This window comes from Sorex fumeus, unplaced genomic scaffold (assembly GCF_029834395.1).
Source record: "Sorex fumeus unplaced genomic scaffold, SorFum_2.1 ptg000128l, whole genome shotgun sequence".
Classification (NCBI taxonomy): Eukaryota; Metazoa; Chordata; class Mammalia; order Eulipotyphla; family Soricidae; genus Sorex; species Sorex fumeus.
In genome coordinates this window covers 34,509,508-34,522,882 of record NW_026606185.1, presented here as the reverse complement: position 1 = coordinate 34,522,882, position 13,375 = coordinate 34,509,508, and the positions used below count along the sequence as shown (strand labels likewise).

General features: G+C 35.9%; 1 protein-coding gene across 1 annotated transcript in view; it reads right to left on the bottom strand.

The window, feature by feature from the left end:
* Positions 1–12,671, bottom strand: part of DSG4 (desmoglein 4) — a 31,361-nt gene extending 18,690 nt beyond the window's left edge. The window contains 7 exon segments of the mRNA XM_056138447.1: positions 6,601–6,786; positions 8,049–8,183; positions 8,450–8,616; positions 9,878–10,022; positions 10,357–10,512; positions 11,825–11,956; positions 12,597–12,671. Coding sequence (XP_055994422.1) covers positions 6,601–6,786; positions 8,049–8,183; positions 8,450–8,616; positions 9,878–10,022; positions 10,357–10,512; positions 11,825–11,956; positions 12,597–12,671 — 996 coding nt within the window.
* Between the last annotated feature and the right edge of the window lie 704 nt (positions 12,672–13,375).

The following is a 13,375-nucleotide window of genomic DNA, read 5'->3' as shown; positions in this document are numbered from 1 at the left end:
AGGATCATTCCTGGAGGGTCTTGTGGGGACAGTGTGTGGGGCCCAGGATTGAGCCCACATCTGCCACATTCAAAGCAAGCACCCTTACTTGCTGTACTATTTCTCTGGCTCCTGTTAATAGCGTTATGTAGTCACAAGCTGAAATAAACTATATACAGACAGAACTGAAAGAAATTGGACTCAATTGGACTCAAATTTTATAGTTCTATAAAAAAACTTCATATAGAAAAAATAATCTTTCTTTCCAAATGAGGTGTTTATAAAATAAAAGTTAAACAGAATTAAAATGTGAAAGTTGACAATTATTAAATGAATAAATAGAATTTAGGTTTGCTTTATAGATTTTGTACCTGAGAATCTCTTGAGAGTATAAGCAACAGAAGAAAGAAATATATATGTAATGTAATGAATAATATGTGTATGTATATATATATAGAATGTAATGAAACTAGTACACTCTGTGTGTGTGTGTGTGTGTGTGTGTGTGTGTGTGTGTGTGTGTGGTGCTGGGATCCAATCTCGGTTCTCATACGTGTAAGGCATGCACTTTACCACTTAGCCACATCTGAGAATTTGAACAAGGAAATATATTTTTAAATGGTGCATATAACTTCTAAAGAATAATTCATGATTATTATAGTGAGCCTTAACCTATAATTTCATTGTGCTGAGTCTGGAGACCTGGAGACTCTTTCACAGGAAATATTCAAATACATAAATATCAGGTTCAGAGAAAAGTCACCTTGGAAATAGGTTACCTGGATAAAAGATGAATAAAAGCTTCTGATGCAGACTGGCAGAATGATTGCTGTGGTGACATTAAAATGAAATAGCAGTTTGTGTAAAAAGGGAGCCATGAGCAATGTTTGTTTAGAAGTATTTTGCAAGCGAAAGTAAGCATCACTTGCTTGCAACACATTTACCAGCAACAGTGAAAAGACCATGAGATTAATCTCTGTTTCTTAGGGAGATTTTTTGACTCTGCTTTTTTGGCTTTAGTTAAGTTCTTCAGCAAAATTTATAAGATAAATATTGAGAAGAAATAATGTTTGGGGCTGGCTCATCATGACTCAGTTAAATTTAAAGCCTTGAGGTTTAGGATTTTGATTGCTTTTAATATCAAATATGAGTTATGCACTTAAAAAAATGAAATTTTAATTAAAAGAGTTCTCTTGGAAATTCTCTAGTGTGTATATATATGTGTGTGTGTGTTTCATGTTTGTCAGTTGTCTTTCTATTAAATATAGTATGGGGAAAATAGATTAATTTGTGTCTCAAATTGTATCAGTTATATAAATTTAGAGCTTGGGAGAGGAAGTATTGGTTGAGGTGTTTGAAGGAAAGAGTAGACAGAGAAAAGACAAATAGTCTTTTAATTACTATTTGCAAGAGGGATCCCTTTGTCGAGGGTTTTCTGATTGTGCTTGGGGGGTCTGGGTAGTTCAAAAGACAATAAAAACAACTTTTTACCCCTGAGTCCCTTTAGTTTTAAACTGGATAGGTTGGAAAAACTCAGTCTCTGAACTCAAAGCATTGATTGAAGAGTATTTGCTTGCAAAGGATCTTCAATCGTGTGTTAAAAAATTTAAGAGTTGGATCAGTAGATCAGAATTAGAAACAGGGTCCAGACCTGAGTTTTCCAAAGTGGAGCTAGACAGATCCTGGTAGCCCTGGGTAAGTTAGAGGGAGGGTATTGTGATTTCTTCCAGAAAAGGCAGCAGCATTTCTTTCAGAAATAGGTCAGCTATGTTTAATATTCTAATTTAATATTAAAAAGCTAATTCTAGGGAGATGTGTACTCATGCTAGAATTTAGGAAAGAGGGAGAAAGTTAGAAGTCTTCCAAAGGAGGTTTTGTTTGTCAAAAGACTAAGGAAACAAATATCTGCTAGAGTATGTTCTGCTTTTTCAGAGCTGTCATTTTTCTGGAAAAATATATCTGAAAGAGGCAAGTAGTGCACACAGAATTGGGAAAGTAGATCCAGATGGGAAAAAAAAAGAGCAAGCCCTTTCTTTCTCTCTAAAACGTGCTTTGTTGGGGGCTGGAGTGATAGCACAGCGGGTAGGGCATTTGCCTTGCAAGTGGCCGACCCAGGTTTTATTCCCAGCATCCCATATGGTCCCCCTAGCACCACCAGGAGTAATTCCTGAGTACATGAGCCAGGAGTAACTCCTGTGCATCGCCAGGTGTGACCCAAAAAGCAAAAATAAATTGATAAATAAATAAATAAATAAATAAATGAATAAAATGTGCTTTGTTAAGCCCAGGCTCCATGGAAAACTAGAGAGGTGAGAATTTAATTTGACTTTAAACTCAGGAAGATCAGATTGAATCTTGCTTTGTCATTTGACACCTGGGTGAATTTAGACAAGTTTTTGTCTTTGATTTGCTTCACTTTCCAGAAAAGAGAAACCCCAAAGTTTTCTCTCTAGGATTGAGATAATTAAATGAGATGATATGAGAGAAACATAACATGCAACAATATCTATAGCTGGTGTTTGGCAATTGCTTGATGAATGTTAGAGTAATTACAAAAACAGAGAACCAATATTCTTTTGTGGAATTTTACTTTTCTCCTTGGTGTTGAAGTGAACATATATGAAAACATACTTTTTAATTATGCCAGAGAGAAAAGATTTTGGATTTTCTTAGTTTTTTTTTTTTTTAAAAGATGATCTCATTAACTTGAAGTCCTTTAGAGCAGAGATCATGTTGCATTCACCATCATAAGCCTAACAAATGTCTAATACATTTTTTGGGGGTATACCCAGCTGTACACAAGGCTTACCCCTGGTTCTATACTCAAGGATCACTTCTGGACTTGCTTATGGGCCTATAAATGGTGCCAGAAATAGAAACCGGATTGACTGCACGCAAGGCAAGCACCTTACCTGCTGTACTAGTCTTTTAACCTCTCCAATACATTTTTGTTGAATTGAATCATTTGTAATGTTCTTAGACTAAGGGTTTTAAAGAGCTTAGTTAAAAGTTCATTAGTAAGGGGCCAATTTCCCCAAAGTTAAGCTGTGATGAGTGAAAATGGAGAGGGTGCTGGGAGACATAAGACCACATGCCAAATGCTAAATCCTCACATATACAGTTTATAAAATACATGTTTCTTTTGACTGTATCCTAATATACATATTTTAAGTTTCTTGTTTAATTGGAATTTCCATATTATTTTGAAGTTCTTAAGCATTTTTTCCTGCTATTTTTAAGGTACTTAGAAGTCATCAACTAGAAGAACAGATGTATGCTGTGATTACTCAATATCTAACACTGCATATCTAATTTTTCATAACTTGAATTCCTCATTTTTGACAATAAAGTGAATTAAAAATTTATAATCCACAAAAGATAAATTGTATAAATCATAATATTGTTTTAATTATTAATGCTTTCCTTTTCATTTTTATAATCTTATTAGAAATAGTGAATAATATAACCAAGCCTGATGACTCTCATTTGGGTGAAAGCTACATCTTAAGTTTCAGGTAAACACCAGCAGTACTGGACATTGTGCCTGGTGATGGGGATAGAAAGATTTGGAGGTTAAGGGCCCTGAGAGATAGTAAAGCAGTTAGAGCGCTTCCCTTGCATGCAGCCAACCCTGGTTTGATCTCAGACATCCCATATGGTTTCCCTGGGCACTGCCAGAAGTGATTTCTGAGCACAGAGATAGCAGTGACCCCTGAGTAATGCTTGGGTGTGGCCCCAAAACCAAAACAAACAAACATAAGATTTTGAGGTCAAGTTGTTTATACACAAAGTTCCTACTATTGTCTTGTAGTCTGGATAGATCAAAAGCAAATACCACCTATATATTACAAGATAATAAGCAGTCAATGATTAACCTGGTAGGAAGTTATTTAAGTATTATCTGACAAGACTAGGTCTTTATTCTTTTATTGGGTCATACCCTACAGAACTGGGGTAGAAGTAGGGGATTGTCAGTGATGCTTCACCTATCATAAGGAGGCCTGATGATTCTGTGCTTGGATATGGTGATGAAGTGATGCTTTGGGGCCTGCAAGGGCACCCTGAAGTACTGGCGGTAAAGCATATGGTACTGGAGATCAAACATACTAGGCATTTGCTTTGTCACTTATCTCCTTTGCCCTAGATTTTTAGTTTTAATCAAAATGCAAGGTTGAATAAATTTGGAAATAATGGGGGTGGGGACCATGGGCATTGTTGGGGAAGGAGTAGATGATACGAGATCAGATTTTTAGGTAGATTTTTAGGTGTTAGGTAGCATTTGTATGCTCTGTGATATGTTTGACATTGACTTATACCTGTCCTTTATTTCCATTTTCATTTCTGTTTTTTTTTAGGGCAGTTTCTTAGCATCACAGGACTTGGGTAATATAATAATTTCTTTAAAAGCTCCTTTTCAGAGTTGAGTCTTGCTATTTCAAAAATATCTTTCAAATTTCCTTGGTCTATCAGTATGGTTAGTAAACTTTTTTGATTAAAGATAGTAGTAAATATTTTAGACTTATCCATTGGGGTGTGGAAACAGTCAAAGGAAATACATGAATAAAGGACTATGGCTATATTAAAAAAAAGCTTATTTATAAAAATGGTGATCAGATTTGGCCTGTGTAACTGATTCAGTGTATCTCAACAGGAAAACTTCAAATATTTCTGCATTCCAGAGTCTTTCATGTTCTTTTAAGAAACTTTGTTTTCATTTTAAATGTATATATGAAATTTAAATCTTAAAATGTATATATAGAAATTGCCCGCACGGCAGAGCCTGGCAAGCTCCCCGTGACGTATTCGAGATGCCAGACACAGTAACAAGAAAAGTCTCCAATGGAGACGTTACTGGGCCCGCTCGAGCAAATCGATGATCAACGGGAGGGCCTTTACCTTTACCTTTACCTTCCAAAATATTGGTGAGTGCCTTATAGATTTGTAAACCTATAGATTTTGGTACTGGTCTTTTTGTTGTGCAATAATAAGTTTTTCTAGAGAATTGCAAAAAAAAAAAATAGAGAAAAAAATAAAAATTTTGCCTGAATATGGGGCCAAAGTGTTAGTACAGTGGGTAGGGGACTTACCATCATGTGGCTGACCTCATTTTGATCCCCAGAACCTTATATCATCCCCTGAGCATACCAAGAGTGATCCTCAGCTTGGGACCAGGACTAAGCCCTGAGCACAGCTGGGTATGCCTTTTCCCAACACCAAAAAAACCCAAACCCAAACAAGATAAAATCTCTGAATTTAGTAAAGGCAACTGGCTTCCTAATATAGTTTTTGAAAAAAGCTACACAGTAACTGAATAGAAAAAAATAATAACAGTTGATATTCACAATTCACATTTCATGTTAAACTTAATGTGTATACCATGTGTCTTGGTATATGTTTTGTTAGCTGTATTGGGTTCTTTTATTGATAGTGGTAATTTCATTTGATAAAATTAATCACAATAACGTTAACTTTAATATTGTTTTGTGCTTTTGTTTTGAATTTGTATTTTTTTCAGAGTATCTTTTGGGCTAGAGTGATAGCACAGCGGGTAGGGCATTTGCCTTGCATGCAACCCACAACCGACCCGGGTTTGATTCCTCTGTCCCTTTCAGAGAGCCCGGCAAGCTACCAAGAGTATCCCACCCACATGGCAGAGCCTGGCAAGCTCCCCATGGCGTATGTAATATGCCAAAAACAGTAACAAGTCTCACAATGGAGACATTACTGGTGACCACTCGAGCAAATCGATGAACGACGGGAGGACAGTGCTGGAGTGCTACAGAGTGTTTTCTGGTCCATAAAGTAAAACATAGCATAATTTAAAAAAAATCAATCTATAGATAAAAATGTTTAAAATCTGGTATTCATATTTTCAGCCGACCTGCTCCAACTAACTCAACATCTCCATTGTTGCATCTCATTCCCTGCTTCCCTCTGTGAGCATTTAACTACAGCACCAAGAGTGCTCATCTAAGTTCCATATATTTGCTCATTTCATTACCCACATCAACAACCTCAATCATGAGAAATTAAAATGGTTTCTTTGCATAAAAAATTTCACAGAGTTGAGCTCATAGGGATTTTCTCTCTTACAGCAATTTCGCCCATTTATCATTTGATTTTATGTAATAACCTAAAATTGATGCTAGCTTTAGATTCTTCTATTACTATATTATTTAGATTCTTCTATTACTATATTATTTGGGTGTGCTTTTCTGTCTTATCTTGTAAGTCTTGGGCACTGTGAGAACAAGTGTATTTTAAAGCTGCAAATCTCAAAGTGCCATAGTCAGCCAATTTATGGACTTGCCCACATGCATATTTAAGGTTATGGAGCATTTTTTGTATACAGGATATGTCTCTAGTAGCATTTTAGAACTTCTTTTAGGGGATGGAGCAATAACACAGCGGGGAGGGTGTTTGCCTTGCATGCGGCCGACGCGGGTTCAATTCCCAGCATCCCATATGGTCCCCTGAGCACTGCCAGGGATAATTCCTGAGTGCAGAGCAAGGAGTAAACCCTGTGCATCACCAGAGGTGACCCAAAAAACAAAAATTAAAAAAAATTCCTCAAAAAAAACCCCTTTTTTTTAGGAGAACGCTGCAGATCTCATACTATACCTTGACAACTTTCAGAATGCCTTCATTGGTATGTGGGTCTGTTTGTATATCAAACCAATTTCCATCATTTCCAGAGAGAATGAAATAATTTGCCAACCAATTATCGGTTCCTTCTTCATCAAGGTCAATTGCTTGTAATCGTAACAGTTCTGAACTTAAACAATTCTCTTCAATACTGGCTGAATACTGAAATGATTAAAATCAGTGTTATAAACAAGACATTTTCAAGACAATAGGTATTTGCTAATAAGTAATTGTCATTTAAAACACGGACAAAACTATGTTAAGGATTCTATGCCATATTAAGTGTAACATAGGCAATTAAAATATAAGAATAAAATGATTACATGAGAAGGGAACTATTTTATTATGCCATATTTTATTATGCCATATCTAAAATGAAGGTCAAAGTGTATATTTGGTTAATTTTTTCTTTCTTTTTTTAAAATTTCCTTTATTTAGTCCCTGCTTTTTACTGTAGAGGGCTAGATGGGACATTTTTCAGACTTTTTTGAGTTTCTGCCATAGGCTTGGAAGATAGCTCCAGGGGCTGGAACCGTCATAAAATACAGAGATCCTGGATTCAAGCCTAGTGTCACATGATCTGAACAGCCCGTGGGTGGTCTTGGTGGCACTAGCATTGCTTGACTTGAACAACACTGGGCCAGATAATCCTGGGAGTTACCCCCAGGCCCATGAGCAGCACTGGGGACACCATGAAAGATAGAATTTTTGTGGAAACTACTCGTCATTGGTAGGTTCATCTCAAGGCAGCCATAGACAACAGTTAAAGGAGGGAGTATGACAGTGGTTCATGGAAGCCTTAACCAAAATTAAAAGAAAAATCAGAATATTTTCAATATCTCCAATTTATGCTTGTTTTTGCCTAAAAGTAAAAATAGATGTGAAAAATTTGGGAACTTTAGTACTAATTCAGGAAATTACTCGGCATATGACCAATATTGATTCCTACTTCCCAGAGTTGTAATAAATTTTATTTCTGAGTAGACTTTATGGGGAGGTTGTCTATTATTTTCACTGAAGAGTTTGTACATAATATTGATTCAAGGGAAAATAGCCTTAAATATAATTTATTACTTATATTGGTTTTGGGGTCACACCCAGTGCTGCTCAGGACTTGCTCCTGGTTTGCACTCGGAATTACTCCTGGCAGGGATTGGGAAACTTTATGGATGCTGAGTTTGAACCTGGATTGGCCACATACCAAGGCAAGTGTTTTACCTGATGTACTGTTGCTTTGGCCTCTATATTACTATAATTTAATAGTAAACTATATCATTATGCCTGAAGATCTCCAAATAGTAAACTATATCACTATGCCTGAAGATCTCCAAAACATGCACTAACAGAACTGTTTTATAATCTAGCAGGGAAGTCCATCAATTTTTGATATTTATGGAAAAAGAATAATAAAAGTAACAACTTACTGAAGTTTTCTCTAAGGTAGGGAAATTATCATTGACATCTAAAACCTTGATTCTACAGTCACATTCAGAAGACAGTCCATCCGTAGCTCCATCCCGATCTGAACCTCTCACGAGGAGGTTATACATACTGTGTTGCTTAATTCAAATGACAAATAACAAAATTTTGATTTTGTGAATAAAATTCAACACATTCTGATATTATTTCACTTTTACTTTTCTTTATGACTTTATAGAATCTTTTAATGTACTTTTCTGCACATAGCTTTTATTAAAAATTAATGACAGAAATTATTTTTCTTCCTTCCTTTCACTTTGGAGGAAGAAAACATATGAATGATTTTATTCTAAACTTCCAGAATTGAATGCTTCATTTTTTATTATCCATTCATAGAAGACTTTACCTCTCTGTCAAGGAAACTGGACATCGTGCGAACTTCTCCAGTGTACCTATTCAAAATGAACATTGGTGCACCTGCTGGTTCCTGAGAGATGATCTTGTAGGCAATTTTAGAATTCAAATGATTGTCTTCATCTGCATCCGTGGCACTTAACTTTACTACCAGTGTGTCTAGAAATAAAGATAGAAGTGGAAAATGTTTGAAACTTCAATTCAGCAAATCATCAGGCAAATATAGAAGTTGGTCTTTTGTTGAATTCTGTCGTTCTACCTTTTTTCCACCTTGTTTGTTTTTGGGCCATGCCTGGTGGTGCTCATGGTTACCTACTGGCTATCGTCTCAGGGATTACTTCTGCAGTGCTCCGGGAGCCATATGTAATGCTAGTGATCAAACCTAGATTTACTGCATGCAAGACCTTTCCCATTGTACAGACAGTTCTAGTTTTTTCATGGCTATATCTCCATAATGCAAGGAGTTGAAATTCTGATTCAGTTTTGTTCCTTTAGTCAAAACCTCATGTTGTCTCTTAATTGTATGTCTTTGTTATGTACTTTCTTCTTTCAACACTTCTTGTATAGCTTCTTTTTTTAGCCTGAACTGCAGTTCTTCCTTTCACTTTCCATTAGTACTACCTCTATCTTGCCTTTTTAATCTGTCTTTCTTCCCAAATTTATTTATTTTTTCCTATTCCCCCATACTACCCTTCCCTAAATTTTATTTATAGGTACAAGAACAGACAAAGACTGATGTGAAAGGTGAGAGGAATACTAGAAGATTGTGCAAGGAATGGGGAAGAAAACGAAGAGAGAGAGAGAGAGAAGAGGACAAGAGGGAAAATGTAAGTATAGAATGGGAAGAATTCAGAACAGATTGAAAGAGTGAAGTAGGAAATAGAAAGAGGGAAATAAAGATAGGAATAGGGAACTGGTAGGAAGAGGAAAGTGTATTAGAGCTAGAAGTGGAATTAAGCAGGATTGAAAAAGGAAGAAATAAGTGAACATGATATAACTTTCTGGGTAAGTTGTGAGGACCAGTAATTATCCTTCATTAAGGATTTGATGAGCACAATTGCACTACTCTCTATGGGATGTGGTTTGTCCAAGAATTTGAGGAACTGTCCAGAATAGTGCTCTTTTCCACACTTGTAGTTACTTTCTCAGTTTACTCATTTGGATGGGGTGACTCATGAATCTAGTAATAACCTCTGAGGGAGGGTCTAAACTCCTGATAAATTACATGTATAAAAATTCTCTTAGTTAGCTTCCAAACCAACAGGATATTTAGCATTTTAGACAAAGTATGCCTTTTTGGGGGTTATTTAAAATACAAGCTTGAAATTTTCTAATTCTTAAGTGACCCGTCTTTCAATCTTCTAAGGCTTTTGACCAAGAGAATTGGTAGAATTCAGGAGAGGAGTGCTGTTAAACTTACTTGCTTCACTGTTTTCTTCAATAGTAGCTGTATACACATTTTGTGTAAAGACTGGCGGGTTGTCATTTATGTCCATAACTTTGACTCTGAGTTCAAGTGGCCTTTCTAAATCTTCACCCCGTGAATTCAGAGCTCGACAATATATCTGTGAAAAGTTGGGAAAAATTCTCATTTTCTTAAAGAGGAAATTAAGTAACATGCTTGAAATTAGACGAGAAACAACTTTCAGTGAATTTAAAGTATGTTGCACTCTGGTAGTTTAAATATTATCAAGACATTGGAACACATGCATATGCAATTTACATGAACTACCAACCTGTATTTTCATACCATTTCCAATCTCTTCAAGCTCTTATTTGGTTTTAGTCTATTGTGTTTATCAAAACTGAATATTATTCCTGGAATAAGTTTGAGGGAAGAATAATAGGGTAGAAAAATTGTATATATGAATACAAAACTTTTTTTGTATTGTGACTTACTAAGAAAAGCGGTGTTATTTCTCTGTCTACAACTGAAGTAATATTAATCTCGCCTGTCCGAGGATTAATGGTGAACACTCCATAAGGTGGTCGATCAATTCCTACTCCTGAGATGCGGTATGTAATCTTCTGGTTCACTTCACAGTCTGACCGGATCTGTGGGAGAAGAATTAGGATTGTGATCTAATTTGAGCAGAGTAGGAACTTCAGAGTGTAGTGGATGAGAAGAGAAGAAATTGGATTTTTATCTAATTGAGCTGGAATTGAAGTCCCACATTATGATGTAGATAATTATATAACTTAGACTATTACCTACACTTGGGAAGGTTTATTATCCTATTTCCCAAAGACCCCATTGTTCCTGCCATAACTCAGTTGTGTGGATCAGTTTTCCAATTGTGTTGCCTTTGACTCTTTGTTGTTATTTTGATATGTATTATCAAGTCCTAGATAAGCAAGACTATTCTGTATCTACCCCTTTTCTCTTGGCTGACTTCACTCAACATGATCTCCTCTAGTCCCATACATCTCAAAGAAGGTTGCATAGTTTTGTTCTTTTTTAAGAGTAGCATAGATCCCACTATGTATATATGTACCACAACTTCTTGGTCCATTCATCCGTAGCTGGGGACTTGTGTTGTTTCCGTATCTATCTTGGCTATTTTACTAAGTACTGCAGTGAACATAGGTTTGCATATATTCTCTGGAATTAATGTTTTTGTGTTTTGGAACAGATGCTAAGAAATGGTGATACTATATTTTTAATGTAAAAATTTATGGAGGTACTTTGGTAGATCACTACTCTTGATTTTAATAGTGGCCCATTGTAAAGATACTAACAAAGATGCTCTTTTATGGACCTTATCCTTCATGATTCTAATTAAAAGAATTTCTCCTATAATTGTCCTTCCTGATTTAAAACTACTATTTAAAACTATTATTATTAAAACTATAATTCACTATATGATTCTTAATTTCTGGATGTAGAAATTTAGTGAGGACTTTTGACAGAATTTTTACATTCTTGGAGAAAATTATTGCTGTAAACCTTTGATTTTTGGGGGAAAACATAGTCAAATGCTTCATATATTCTTATGAATACTTCATATATCCTGCATTTTCTGTTGTTACTTCATATATTCAGCATTTTTCTTATATTACTTCATATATTCTGCATTTTCTGTTGAATATCCATATGATGATAAGCATAATACACATGTTTGGATAAATCCATTGTTTTGGAAATCTAAGCCTCTTCCTCCACTTGAGCACTCACTCTCTGTTCTGTATCAGTTCCCAGACTGTGATATTCAAAAAGTGCATTAAGCGACAGGAGCAAAGGACTTCTTGTCACTTATCTTCCAAAATCACTGTGTACTAGAGTGAAGACTAAAAATCCTTGAGGTGTTTGAATCTGAGAAAGCATTTCTTATCACCACAAGTCACTCCTGTTGATTTCATCACTTACTCTGGCAATTGGATTCCTCTTGGAGTTGTCCTCTCCTTCTCTACAGGCTGCAGCGAACTTGATCCACTCCCGCTTTTGTCTTCTGACAGTTTGCCATTTTGTAGTGCCATTTGTAATGTCTAATTCCTTAACCTGAAGCAGAAGTAGTTCATATTACAAACTGTGTTAGAATAATTTTCTTTGAATAAGATAAACACAAAAGAAATAACACTGAATTTAAAAACAAAGAATGTTCAGATGAGTTCACAACTCTTATTGCTGATTAACTATTGGAAAATATTCTTATTTTCAAAGTGTTACTTTGATGTTTTTGCTTTGCTTCAATTTGAGAGACTTATGAATAAGTTACGAGTACAGTTACTGTGATACTGAACTGTCACAATCCTTTCCAAAAAGCTTAGAAGTTTGGGTTATGGGTTTTAATATTGCTGTTTCATTTCAGCAGAGGAGTTTTTCTTTTTTTAGGGTATGAGGTGAAGTTTAAGATAAGGGTTGGAGTTAGGTTTGGACTGAGGCTTAGTAACGGTTGGGGTTAAGTTTAGGGTTGGCATTAGGGTAGGTTTAGGGATAAGTTTTGGGTTAATGTTAGGATTAGGGTTTTGGGTTAGGGTCAAGGTTTAGGTTGTGGTTAAACACCTTTTAAGCAGATCACCTTTTCCTACATTTTATTTGGATGATCTTGGTTTCATATGTTCTAATTGATACATAGTGTATTTCAAAATTCAATGTTTCTTTCAATTAAAAGTGACAAAACAGTTTTACTATACTTTACCTCAACAATAAATTCACTGTTTACTTCCAGCACCACCTGTTATAAAAAGAAAAGCATTAACACATATTTATGCATAATTTAAAGAAAACAGTGTTATAAAAATACCAAGTGTTCTCATATCAGTTCATTTCTTAAGTGTACATTATATATTTTGTTAATAAAAAATAAACATGGGTAATAGAAAATAAACAGTGCTGGATATTTTCTCCTCCCTGGGTTTTTATTTTTTTATTTTTATTTATTTATTTTTACTTCTTTTTTCCCCCTTTTTTTTAATTAGTGAAACACCATGAGGTACAGTTGAAAACTTACAAATTTTTGTGCTTGGGTTTCAGTTATACAATGATCGAGTACCCATCCCTCCAACAGTGCCCATTTTCCACCACTAATGATCCCAGTATCTCTCCCACTACCACCCCTAGTGTCCCTCCCACCCCCCATCCCACCCCGCCTCTGTGGCAGGGCATTCCCTTTTCTTCTCTCTCTCCTTTTGGGTGTTGTGGTTTGCAAAAAACAGTGGCAATAGTACAGTAAGTAGGGCATTTGCCTTGCGCATGCCATCTGGGGGAACTTACGTGGTGCTATTGAGTGGAAATCATGTTTGGTCTATAGTCTACTTTCAGCATGCATCTCCCATCCTGGGTGGATCCCCCCAGCCCCCTTTACTTGGTGCTTCCTTCTCTATCTGAGCTACCATTTCCCCACAGCATGTGTGTCTGGCCTTCAAGCCATGGAGTGAATCTCCTGGTACTTATCTTGGCTATTCCTGGGTGTTAGCC